This window comes from Primulina huaijiensis, unplaced genomic scaffold (genome assembly GCF_012295235.1).
Source record: "Primulina huaijiensis isolate GDHJ02 unplaced genomic scaffold, ASM1229523v2 scaffold32373_ERROPOS134592+, whole genome shotgun sequence".
Lineage (NCBI taxonomy): Eukaryota > Viridiplantae > Streptophyta > Magnoliopsida > Lamiales > Gesneriaceae > Primulina > Primulina huaijiensis.
In genome coordinates, this window is record NW_027357594.1 from 3,487 (window position 1) to 16,055 (window position 12,569).

Genomic DNA, 12,569 nt, shown 5'->3' on the forward strand with positions numbered 1-12,569 from the left:
GCTTTTATCTGGTAGGAAAAGCAAAATAAGAGGGTCTCAACTTTAAATTATTATTATTATATAATAATTATGATTAGGATCGTAAATATGAAATGATTATTTTATTATTATATTATAATTATTATTATTATAGTTTTTAAATTGATTTTCATGATATATTGTGATAGGTAAATTTGAGATATGATAAAATCAATAAGAATAACTTGGTTTTCTAAAGATATTCAAATAAGTCGAGATACTTCAACTTTTTTAAAAAACAACCTATAAGCAATTAAACAGTATATTTTAACCGGAATAAGATTTTTTAGAAAACTTTATCAGACAAATTTTAAAAACTTATAAATTGAGTAAAACACTGTCGCAGTGGAAAATGGAGAAGTTTAATCGGTGGGGTATTGATAAAGGTAAGTACAGATATCATAGAACACAATAAACATGAGAGTTAGCCAGTGCCTTTCACAACAACAGGAATATAATTTACAGACACTAACTAGAGTAGTAGTATAACACATATCTGGGTAAATTAAATCATATTTTTTTTACAATTTCACACAATAATTTAGAAACGGAAATTTTCAGTTCATGAGTATGTCCAAACAACGCAACTACCAGTCACAACTTACAAGAGGCTCAAACACCAAGGAATTTTAGGCCTCAACAAGTTAAATGAGTTCCACCATTAATTAGATAACTTACAACAGCTCAGTAACAAGCACCAATTTCAACATGTTTATGCTCTAATTTAGCATGAAGGAGCACGATTCTGGATATTAACCCCGAATTTTCTGTTTGTGGAAGCCATAGGAGGACTATTTCTGCAGGTGGTGGAACCATGATGGGCTTCTTGAGTTCTCTTGTCTACACATTTTGCATCGCAGCATCCCTTCCTTCGACCCAACTTCGGCGATTTTGCACGAGTTAGAGGTGGCTGGGTTTTCAAATAGGAAAATCGATGAGTCAATATTTGTTTCTCGTCTACAATATTAAATGCCTCAAAAGGAGGCTATGAAAGCCACATAACACAATTATGATTAAAAACTGCAGTACCTTCTTCAACTCAACCTTGGGTGGTGGTCCCTCGTTGTAGAAACTAGGCATAGGAGTTGCCTTGAACAACAGATTCTTTCTTAGTTGCTTAATCGCAGCGTCCTTTTGTTCCTACATGTTTTAAGAAGAGATATAACTAAGGGATGCATCTGAGAAAAGAGCAGAAAGCACTTTTAATAACATTTACAAAAGTCGAGACTTCGAACTTCAAACTTGTAGCAGTTGACAACATCTCATCAGAGAGTAAAATTACCTTAGTCCTAGCCTCACATTGAGTTTTCTCAGCCTCAAGTGCTTGATGTTTCTCCTCCAATTTTGAGTAAAACTAAAAAGACACACGTTAAAAAAACATCAGAATCATGCATTCTAGTTTGGCTTTTCTATACAAGACGATTATCATATACAAATAAATTGATAGAAAACAACCTCCTTCCTTCTCTCAGCGCGTTCACTGCTCTTAAACACAGGTGCTGAGGCAACAATTGTCCTCGACTTTCTTGCAGATGCCATTGTTCTTTGATTATGGAAAATGAGACGAAAGTGTCACTAAATAAGAAAGAACCTTAAACAGGGAAAGATAATGAATCAGTCTTTGTGGAATTGGATACCGTGAGGCAACAGAACACTTATCTTCTTCATCCAGTTGTTTCTTGTTATCAGGTTGCAGTGGCTTCCTTTGTACAACAGGCGAGCTTGTCTGTAACAGATAGAGAATAAATAGCAAATCAAATTGACATCACACTGGCCGTAGAAACTAAAAGTCTCAATGTCTAGTCAAAACTACTAATTTGATTTCTCTATTACATTAGCATTCTCAAGCAAAATTTTTACATTTTATAGGAAACCACAAACTACAAAGTCATGCAAAATCAACAAAACCAAGAAAGTGAAACATTCTGTCTCACCAGTTCTTTTTTTGGGGAAAAAAACAAGAAGAAGAACAGAAAGAAAAATGCAGGTGTACAAGTTTTAGTAATGAAAAAAAAAATCGATTATTATTCTTCAAAAGGACTAAATATTTAAAATCGGTTCAAGAGATTTACTAGATTGTGCTTTGCAGAAGTTGGATGTTGGGAAGCACGAATAGGAGATAATTTATCTCCAGAAGTGATATTGTCAAGATCAACTCCATACGGGAGAGTTCCACCTGAAGCACGCTTTTCAGTTGCCAGAGCAAAGGGATGTGGAACTGTGCATTTAGTTTTACAGCTTTCGCCAGCAGATTTGGTAACTTTTTTCCCACAGATCATTGTCTTCTCATAACGATCTACCACCTTTTGACCTTCTGATGATGCGGAATTCTCAAACATTTTTATGTCGCTTGGCAAATTTGGCTCGTGTTGGTCAACTTGGAAAAGTTTGGAATTTTCAACCAACTTTTCATCATTGCATTCCTTTACTTGGTATTCCTTTATTTCAGTGGATTCTTCCAACACATCATCAAGCTGCGGGCCCAGATTATTGAGCTCATATTGCTGAACCACATCAACTTGACCAGCACTCACTGTGTCAACGTTGACACCATTTGTGCTATATGAATTATGGGCGACACTATTTGAGTATATTATAACACCATCTGGCTCCTTGTCAATATGAATGTCACTGCCTTCGAGCTCCATAACTCTGAGATAATAGGAAAGATAATAATGTGATAATGTCATTCAAGATTAAGTACATGTACTTTCCTATCTCAACACAGTGCATGAAAACATGGCATTATATGACTTCCAATACAGCATGCGCTATCAAGAACCTTAATTGTCGAGGTAACAAACAAGATTAAAAAAGCTCATTCCCACGAAAAATGACCAAGAACCTGTGTCATCGATCATTCATTTTATCCATAGTGCACATGCATCTATTCATAAAAGTAAAAGATCTTTCTTCTACTTCCTCAATTAATTTTGTTTATGCAGTCTGGACAAATGCACTCGATGGAAAGGCCGTTCTTAAAATGAAATAAGAGCATGCTGAAAAAGGTGCGATCATTAATATTGAGGCACCCATGATGGAACTTGTGAAAATTCAGATCATATTCTTACAAATTGTATCATGCGGCTTCACAACAGCTAAGAAAATTTGAAACACGAAAGTTATGGTAACAAATTATTTACCCATGCTAACATATGTATTCCCTTGATATACTAAAATAATCATATGTAAGTTTCACAAACCAAACACATGATAATTCTTTAAAAATCAAAATTTTATGGTTTATTGACACATAAAGTATAGAAATTTGTTACAAAAGCAAAATTTGATCATTTCAAGCTCAAATATAGAAAAATCTTCTTTCAAATATTGATAAAATATTCACCAATTTTCTTTTTTCTTTTAAATCTGAAGGTAAAAAAAACACAAAAAATCACCATATTCTGAATCCAGTTAAATTCGTCAAAGAAGTGAACTTAACGGCAGATTTTCCACTACGAAGTATCAATAAGAAACGTGCAACTTTCAATGCACAAACTAATTGATGATAGGATTCATTGAATTATACGAAGTCTAGCAGATAGCGATTTCATGCTTGTGAATTTCTGGACACTTCAAAAAATATCCCTAATTAAGCGCAATAAATATCCTACCACGACTAGATAAATCAGCTTCAAAATTCCAAAATTCAACCAAAACACGAAGGCAAAAAAAAAAAAAAAAAAAAAAAAAAAAAAAAAAAAAAAAAAAANCAAAAAGCAGAATACAAATGCAGTTTATTTTGAACGAATAAAATAAACAACAAAAAAACTGGATCTTCTTGCGCTAAACTCAAAATGGGAACACTGGAATGAACCTAGTTCGACCAACATACAAATGGATGCACAAACAAACACATGTTTACATATACAAAACAGAGATATTCAAAATGAGGCGATTTCACTCACATACAAACGTGATCGTGATCTTCCGAGTTCGATAATCTCCTGGGTTATCCTTGTCGAGAGGATGCTCACTCTCCCAATTGTGTGTGCAGGGTTCTGTCTTCTGTTGCAGATATAGGGTGGGTTGGGAGAATAAAATAACGGCGTTAGTTGACGGCGGTAGAAAATTTTGAATCCTCGCCAAAAGACTGGGGTGGTTCGAGTTTTGTCCCAAGATGTTGGATTTGGAATTACTACTTTAGCCTTTGAATTGGAGGCAAAAGATTTTGAATTAAATTTCAATTTATGTAATATATTTCCTTGGCCAATATTGAAATGGATTGCCTTCAATATAAGCAAACCACATAAATTGGATCATACAGAGGGGTTAATTAATCAGTTTCGATTGTCAATTTCGTGCAATTCTTCTTCAAAAAGAAAAAGATTCTTCAACAGAAGAAGGGGTGAAATTGTCAAAACAAAATTTTAAGCATTGCAACAAATCATGATTAGTGAGACAGCTAATTGTAATCTCAACAAAAGATATGCGTCGGACCCATGTTTGATTAGTATTCGGTAACCCTTTTGATAAAGTCTTTATACCACTTAATTAACTTGACAAAAATTTTTGTGAGACGGTCTCACGGATCATATTTGTGAGACGGATATCTTATTTGGGTCATATATGAAAAAGTATTACTTTTTATTCTAAGAGTATTACTTTTTGTTGGGAATATGGATAGGGTTGACCCGTCTCACAGATTAGGATCTGTGAGACGGTCTCACGATCTGTGAGACGGTCTCACATGAGACTCACTCCTTAATCTTACTTCTTCTCCCAAAACGAAAATTTAGTGTACTAAAAAATTATAGAGAAAAATTTGATTAAAAAAGATTCAGTTGGGCCACGGATTATGGATAATATTGGTAATTAACATGAACTTCACCTATTTTTCAAGTTTTAACAGCATTCACTTTTAATGTTTTTATTCATATTTTTTGGAACTTTTTAAATTTTGAATTTAAACGTAGAAATCCCTCCCAAGATTTTTCTATCGTTGTATCATGCAACCATTTGATTTGGGACCATGCCTTTAATTGGCAGCAATTTTATCGGACTGAAAGTGATATCATAGCTAAAACTAAAGCTTTTTGGAAATCAATTAAGTGTTTGGGAGTGAATAAAATATGTGACCAGGTAGTTAAAAGTACACCTTCTCGGCAATCATATCACATGAAACTTGGTGTTTGCATAATTTTCGTGATTTGCAGGTTATTGAATTCAGTCTGAAGGTTTATATAGAAGTTGCGGATTCTCAATTAAAAAAACAAGGAATTAAAAATAAGGATTCCAAGCGAATTGTCAATTTGTGATATACCACAAATCCTGATTTAAGTTAGCTGAATAGGTGTAGTCTTTATTAAGTGGAAAGACGTCGGTTTTTTATAATTTCTAAGTTTGTGAATATATTCGTGACACTTCACTTGTCTCATAAAAAATTTGGAATTATTAATATAGCAATCTCAACAATAGTTACGCATATGTTTCTAGGTTGATATTGCCTTGAAACTAGGACCGTAAATAAATCAAATCGATTCGCGAATTTTTCGAGCTGACTAGATATATATATTTGAATTTATCGAACTCGAGTTGAACTCAAACATGTTCGAACTTTTTCGAGACGAACTCCAATTCAGATTATTTTGTTCTCTTGAACATTAATATTTTATTAAATATATATATATATACATTTCGAGTTTTGGGACGTTTCGAGCTTTCGAACTTTAATTTTCAGACCTTACTATCCGAAAAATTGTTCAAATAACTCACGAATATGTTTGAATATTTCGAGCCAAACTCGAGCAAAAATTATAAAAAAATTCCAAACTCCAACTCGAATATACTTAATTCGATCCAGATTCAAATCTTAAAATTTTCCTAATATTAAACTCGATTTGATCCGTTTACACCATATTAGAAACCAAAGGGATAAAATGCTATAATTAGTGCAACTTCAGATGATTGATTGTATTGTAAATTTGTCATGCTTCGTTCTCTTGCAACCCATGAAGTGGACTTATGACATTCTGTGAAAATGATTATGTTTTCGTATCTCATGTTTGGTGTTTTTTGATCAAATGACAAATTTTTGGATGCTAATTAAATAATGAAATGGATTCCCGATTTTCGGATTTTGTGGCCATTATTAAACAGAACAGTCGTGTGAATGTGATTACTAACTGGAAAACTGTTCCGTAATTACTCATATATCTTTATTATTTTGAGATTTCGGTCATTTGCATTTGTTGTCAAATTTCCGTCTTGTTTCGTTATTTTATTATTTTTGCAAGTTTAATCATTTTTTCAATGTGATGTTGATATGGCACCCATGTGACTCCGACATGACATCGGTGTTATATTATCATATCGATATTTATTTGAGTTATCTATGAAAAAATATTATTTTTATACTAAGAGTATTACTTTTTATTGTGAATATCGATAGGGTTGACCCGTCTCATAGATAAAGATTCGTGATACTGTCTCACAAGAGACATACTCTTCTTAATTAGGTGTGCTAGCTCCAAGTTTATATCGACCATATTCATCCTTAAAATTTCAAGGGAGAAAAGTACATTTGACATATAAATCACACAAGGTCATTAAAAATATGTAGTTTGCTTTGTAATTCAATTTTTTTTTCCTTTTTAAAATTTTCTTCGAGTTTAAGGTTCCATTTACTTGTGATTAAATAAATATATTACCAAATTATTAAGTGTCTGATCCGAGCTCCCAACTGAAGATCCGACCTCCCAGCCATCGTTCCAAGGTTTGATCCGAGCTCTCTAAGCAAAGATCCGACCTCCCAGGTACCATCACTGATTTTAGCAACATCAATTGGCGCCGTCTGTGGGAAGATACTGAGAAGACGTAAGACATGTGGGGACGAAGAGGTTTAAGAACAGGCCCTAGGGGTGGGCGAGGAGGTCCTGGGGGGTGTCAGGGGAGAGGAGTGGCTGATCTTACCCTAGACCAACTTGCCCAGCTGATTAACAGATCCGTGGATGAGGCCCTCCGTCGGAATCGGTCCCCATCACCTCCACCGCAACAACCACCTAACCCTCCTCCTCCTCCTCCCGAGCATCTAGAAGCCATGTGGGAGGAAATCAGAAGGCTTGGCCGGCAAATGGGAGGTCGACCTCCTATGCTGGACAGGGAAAGCCCGCTCTCTCCAGAAATACTGAACGAGGACCTCCCGCCCAACTTTCGTCAGCCAACAGTTAGAGATTACGACGGAAGTACCGACCCCGAAGAACATTTGGGGAGGTTTAATAATGCTGCCCTGCTCCACAGATACTCAGATGGGGTGAAATGCCGAGTCTTCCTTACCACCCTGGTAGGACCGGCTCAGAGGTGGTTCGATCTACTGCCACCGCATTCCATCACCAGTTTTCGGGAATTTAGTACTGTCTTCATGAACCAATATGCCACCAGCAAAAGATATTTGAAGACCTCCCTGGGCTTGTTCAATGTGAAACAGAGTGACGCGGACTCATTGAGGGATTTCATCAAACGGTTTAATGACGCAGCCTTGGAGGTCCCAGCTGCAGCCACCGAAACCCTGGTAAATGCCTTCACACAAGGCCTTCGTGGGGGACAGTTCTTTAATTCTTTGGTAAAAAAGCCCCCCCACAGCTATGATGAGCTCCTTAGCCGAGCTGAGAAATATGTGAACCTTGAGGATGCACAGAGACAAAAACGTACGGACGGCAGGCCGGGAGACAGAGACAAGGGAAAGGAAAAAGTTGAGCCGAGCAGGAAGAGGCCTGCGGAAAGATCAGATGAACGAGGCCGAGTTCCGGGACCTTTCCCTTATGCCCCATTGGCTATGAGTTTGGAAAGAGCCATGGCAATCTGTGAAGAGAGGAGGAAGTTAGAACGCCCAAAACAAGCCGAAAAAGGGCCACGATTACCTCCCTCGGATAAGTTCTGTGAATTCCATCAAGAATACGGTCACATTACCAATGACTGCCAGAGACTGGGAGAAGAGGTGCAGAGGATCATGCAGAGGGATCCTCACATGAAGAACTTATTAGCCCGATCAGAAGGAAGGTACCGACAGGACAGGAGAGGTCGAGGACCCCCCTGGGTAAATCAGAGACCACCCAGAGAGGACCGACCCAACCAAGGGGGCCGAGCAGGCCCTCAGCAGCAACAGGGACCTCAAGTCGAACAAATAGCCAATGACCCGACCCGAGGCATAATACACATGATATCTGGTGGTGCAACCGATGGTGATTCAGGAAGGGCTCGGAAAGCCCACGGTAGGAGATTGGAGAGCCTGGGAGTAGACCTAGCTCCCAAATCCGATCCCACCATCAGCTTCGGGCCCGAGGACCTGAAAGGTATTATGGCACCCCATAACGATGCCTTGCTAGTAACTCTCACGGTCGCCAATTATGATGTGGCGAGAATCTTTGTGGACACCGGAAGCTCAGTGAACATTCTTTTCAAAAAGACCCTTGATCAAATGAAAGTGGAAGGGTTCGAGTATGACCCCATCTCTACGCCTTTATTTGGCTTCACGGGGCACGCAGTCCAAACCATTGGACAAATCATGCTTCCNCCCTCTTCTGACCTCTTGGGGAGGTAAAAAAGGGAGAAAAGTAAGGAATGAATGAGGGTGTCTAGTATTTATAGAGGGACCAGGACAAGATCGGACCGTAGATTTCAGATGAGCTGGACGGCTAGGATCGTCTCGAGATGCGTGAAAGTAACTGTTGGACTGACACATGATAGCGACGTTTCATATTCAGGGCGGGAGCCAGCATATCCAAAAGCCTCAGGGTTAATCTCAGCTCTGCTATATCTCGAAGGACTAGTTCAGCCAGTAGCAGCCCTAAGTCAGTTCAGGAGCTTTAGAGCTCACCTCATCTTGGTTACTCCAAGTCTAAAGGTTTTCACCTTAAATCAGTTCAGGAGCTTCAGAGCTCACCTCATCTTGGTCTCGCCAAGTCTACAAGGGTTTTTACCCGATCTCTACTCAAGCGCTCCAGAGATCATGTCGGCTCGACAAGGACATTCATTCGGTTGCTATTTTTACGAATGCATGGCCGAGCTCCTATGGCCGAGCCGAGCCCTAACTCGGCAAGACCTGATCTGGTTATTTTCTTGACAAGTATTGGTCCGAGCCTCCATGGCCTAGCCGACCCCTAACTCAGCGAGACCTCATCTGGTTAGTATTTTGTCGTTTTGGGCCGAACCCGGCATCGCGGCCGACCTCTCTCGGGATGACCTTTGTTGAAATTATATTACCAAATTATTAAGTGTTGAGCTCGGCCCAACACTTAATAATTTGGACACATACAATTTAAACCGAAAAGTAACTCGCAGATGGCTGCCTCTGTCTTCTCACGATCAGCAAAATACAATGTTTGTAGCAAAAGAACATTTGTACGTGTGACAATTTGATGTTGTTCAAAATTGCGATCACTCTGCCACCTGATCATGCTATGTATCAGCGGGGCAAGCCATTTAAGCATTGAATCAAGTCTGTCCCTCCAATCATGTGCCAGAGATGCATCATAAATAGACAAATGTTTAACATAAGACTTCAATTTAGTCTTCAAGGTTTTTCTTAGGCTTGTTGGGAGCATCTTATATAAATCATCTCTAGCTTCTTCACCAACCAAATGTGGGTAGCGTAGTTTCTCTATGACAATTATAACATCGGCATAATGCAAAGCTAAAGCAGAGCCTCCAACGGTGCTAGGAGGGGCATACAACAGTAACTTACTCCTCAGCCCAAGCCTCTTACTATTGACCAAATTGCCTTTGAACTTCCTCAGGTTTCTGCTGGAAGGATCACCATTGATGCAGTGAACAAAGCAGCCTGAAAAATTGGGATGCTCGCTTCCCACACCACTTGCAACACTAAAACAACCTGAAATTTGGCTATTTTTATCATCATAAATGGCATCATCATCATCCACTTTAGAAGCGGAACTACTCAAACTTAAGCATTCCATGAACATCCTACCTGGACTCATACCACATGGAAGGTGGAAATCTTCGTAACCGAATACACTTCTTTCACCTTTCTGCGATCCCATGTTTGGTCTAAAGCTTGCAGGCCTCCTCCTCTCCAACCTCTCTTCTACAACAGGCCTTGCAAGATTATAACCATTACACTTGGTTGAAGTGGACCTTATCAAACTAGCATCTCTTTGAACTTCCCTAAGTATATCCGAGTGATCGGACCTCTCCCCAGAATCTTTTGTGACAGGCCACAAAGTCCTGCTCAAACCAACTTGTGATCTGGAAACCAACACATTAGAAGCATCACTCTTCAGAAGACCATCGCCAAATATAGCATGAATCCGTGCATACACTGTACATACGGTCCTTGCTAACAGCTCCACAACCTTATTGTATGTCTGGTTCCAAAGTGAAACATCCTTCAAATGCTTCACATCTTGTTTCTGCCATGTCAACTTCTGTTCAAAAGCTTTCCTACTCTCCTCATGCTGGTTCTGCTCAAACTTCTTGGTGGCTACCTCCAGCTCATTCAAAACCTCCATTTCACTATACAAACTCACGGCAGTATTCACATACCGCTCCATTTTTCTCACCATACTCTCCATATCTTTCACCAAAGACCCCAACTCCTTGGTGTCAACCACCCCAGAACTAATATCACCATATTCATGCTCAAATCCCTGCAATGCTGGGATTGTGCATTTCATCCCTAACCTGGACACGACACTAGCAACTCTACTCAAATCATCAAGTTTCTCAAGAAGGACCAGTTCAAGAAGCAGTTTTTCATGACTAGACACGAGTGTTTTAATGCCCTCAGACTTCAAGATCTCATTCTTGAGCTTAGAAATCTCATTGTCCGTCAAAGATTTGTGCAAATGTATAATCTTAGACATGACATTAGCAACTTCAAAAGAAAGTATGCCTATAATTTCTCTCTCTTGCGGCCCTTGTTTTTTGTTCGGTGATTTCGCTAAATTTTCAATATATAAAGCATGCTTCAAATTACTACTCACCTGATTACCAATTTTTAATATCCAAGGCTCCGCTACCATTTCCACCTCCTTTCGAGAAATATATCCAAAATTATCACGTCCCATTTCAGATCTGGCAGTTAGTTTTCCATTGGCGTTTAGGATTACACAATGGCAGTCTTCCGAAAAGCAACCTGTCAAGCTCCTATTAGATAAAACATCGAACAGTTGAGGCCAAAAATGGTTTCTTTATCTAATATAACCATCAAATCGCCAGTGAGACAGCAAAAACGAAACAGAGACCAAAAGGGTCATTAAATTGTGTCAAGAAAACCGAATACAATAAGGCCCAGAAGCAGAAACAGCGGTCCAAGTTAGTAAAACCGAAATTAGATTGCAGTTTAGGAGGTGTGGTTAAAGGAATGCAATTTTGTGGTTCTAGGCAATTGATTAGTGAAGAGAGGAAAAAAAGAACTGGAGGAGGATGGAGGGAAACGAAATAGAATGGATTTGCTAGGTGACCAAAGGGATTTCTCCCTGTTTGTGTGTGTGTTTTTAAAGAGATTTGGAATTATACAACATAATATGGTATTAAGTTTTGTTGTACTAATTTTGACAAGTACAACATTTATTTTTTGTATAGAACATACCCAAAATTTTGACCTTTTTTTCCCAAAGTTAGCACATGGGAAATCTGAAATTATGGCGAAAAAAGTCTAAACTGTTGTGAAAAAATAAAAATTTACGGTAAAAAAAAGTAAAAATCTCAAACTCTCAAAATTATCACACTACACACTTTATAATATTTTTCTCTCAACTCAATTGTGATTTTCTTCACAAATGAGAGGTCTATTTATAGAAAATTTTTACAAATAATCCAAAAATAAAATACATCATTACCTACATCATCACACACTAATTTTCAATATTCAACACCTAATTTTACCTAATTTTCAACATTCAACATTCACATTTTCAACACAAATATTTAACACATTTTTAAATAATTTTTCAACACTCCCCCTTGTGATGATGATCATAATGATTGTATACATTACGTGTTTTTATACTGCCTCGTTAAAAACCTTACTAGGAAAAACCCATTGGGATAAAAACCATAGTAAGGGAAAAAGAGTGCAGTCACGTAAACTCCCCCTCATGTTGACACGAACAATTCTTCACAAATTTCGTAGATTGCGCATCCCAATATTATATATGTGCTTTCTGAATATTGTCGTAGGAAGTGCCTTTGTGAAGAGATCTGATGAGTTTTCACTTGATTGAATGTGACGAACATCAATACATTTATTCTTCTCAAGCTCCTTGGTGAATGCGAAGAACTTAGGAGGAATATGTTTAGTTCTGTCGCTTTTTATGTATCCTTCTTTCATTTGAGCAACACATGCAGCATTATCTTCATATAGTATCACAGGCTTCTCGTCGAATGATAATCCGCATGAGATTTGGATATGTTGAGTCATTGATTTTAACCACACACATTCACGGCTTGCTTCATGTAGTGCAATAATCTCGGCATGATTTGATGAAGTTGTTACAAGTGTTTGTTTCTGTGAACGCCAAGAAATTGCAGTGCCTCCACGAGTAAATACATATCCAGTTTGAGAACGTGCTTTGTGTGGATCAGATAAGTAT

The 12,569-nt window shown here is 38.1% G+C and overlaps 3 protein-coding genes across 3 annotated transcripts; 1 reads left to right on the forward strand and 2 right to left on the reverse strand.

Annotated features, from left to right (window-relative positions):
• Nucleotides 1-515: 515 nt before the first annotated feature.
• LOC140968060 (protein WVD2-like 3) lies at nt 516-4,086 on the reverse strand. The gene is made up of 7 exons (XM_073428903.1): nt 3,927-4,086; nt 2,091-2,670; nt 1,656-1,744; nt 1,474-1,561; nt 1,301-1,372; nt 1,048-1,158; nt 516-928 (listed from the first exon to the last, which is right to left on the reverse strand). The coding sequence occupies exons 2-7, from the start codon at nt 2,664-2,666 to the stop codon at nt 743-745; spliced, it is 1,122 nt and encodes a 373-aa protein (XP_073285004.1). The 5' UTR covers nt 2,667-2,670; nt 3,927-4,086; the 3' UTR covers nt 516-742.
• Nucleotides 4,087-6,841: 2,755 nt separating this feature from the next.
• Nucleotides 6,842-8,557, forward strand: LOC140968055 (uncharacterized). Its single transcript, XM_073428900.1, has one exon. It carries the CDS (start codon nt 6,842-6,844, stop codon nt 8,555-8,557), a length of 1,716 nt encoding a protein of 571 aa, XP_073285001.1.
• Nucleotides 8,558-9,251: 694 nt separating this feature from the next.
• Nucleotides 9,252-11,474, reverse strand: LOC140968056 (uncharacterized). Its single transcript, XM_073428901.1, has 2 exons — nt 11,220-11,474; nt 9,252-11,121 (listed from the first exon to the last, which is right to left on the reverse strand). Exon 2 carries the CDS (start codon nt 11,040-11,042, stop codon nt 9,252-9,254), a length of 1,791 nt encoding a protein of 596 aa, XP_073285002.1. The 5' UTR covers nt 11,043-11,121; nt 11,220-11,474.
• Nucleotides 11,475-12,569: the final 1,095 nt, after the last annotated feature.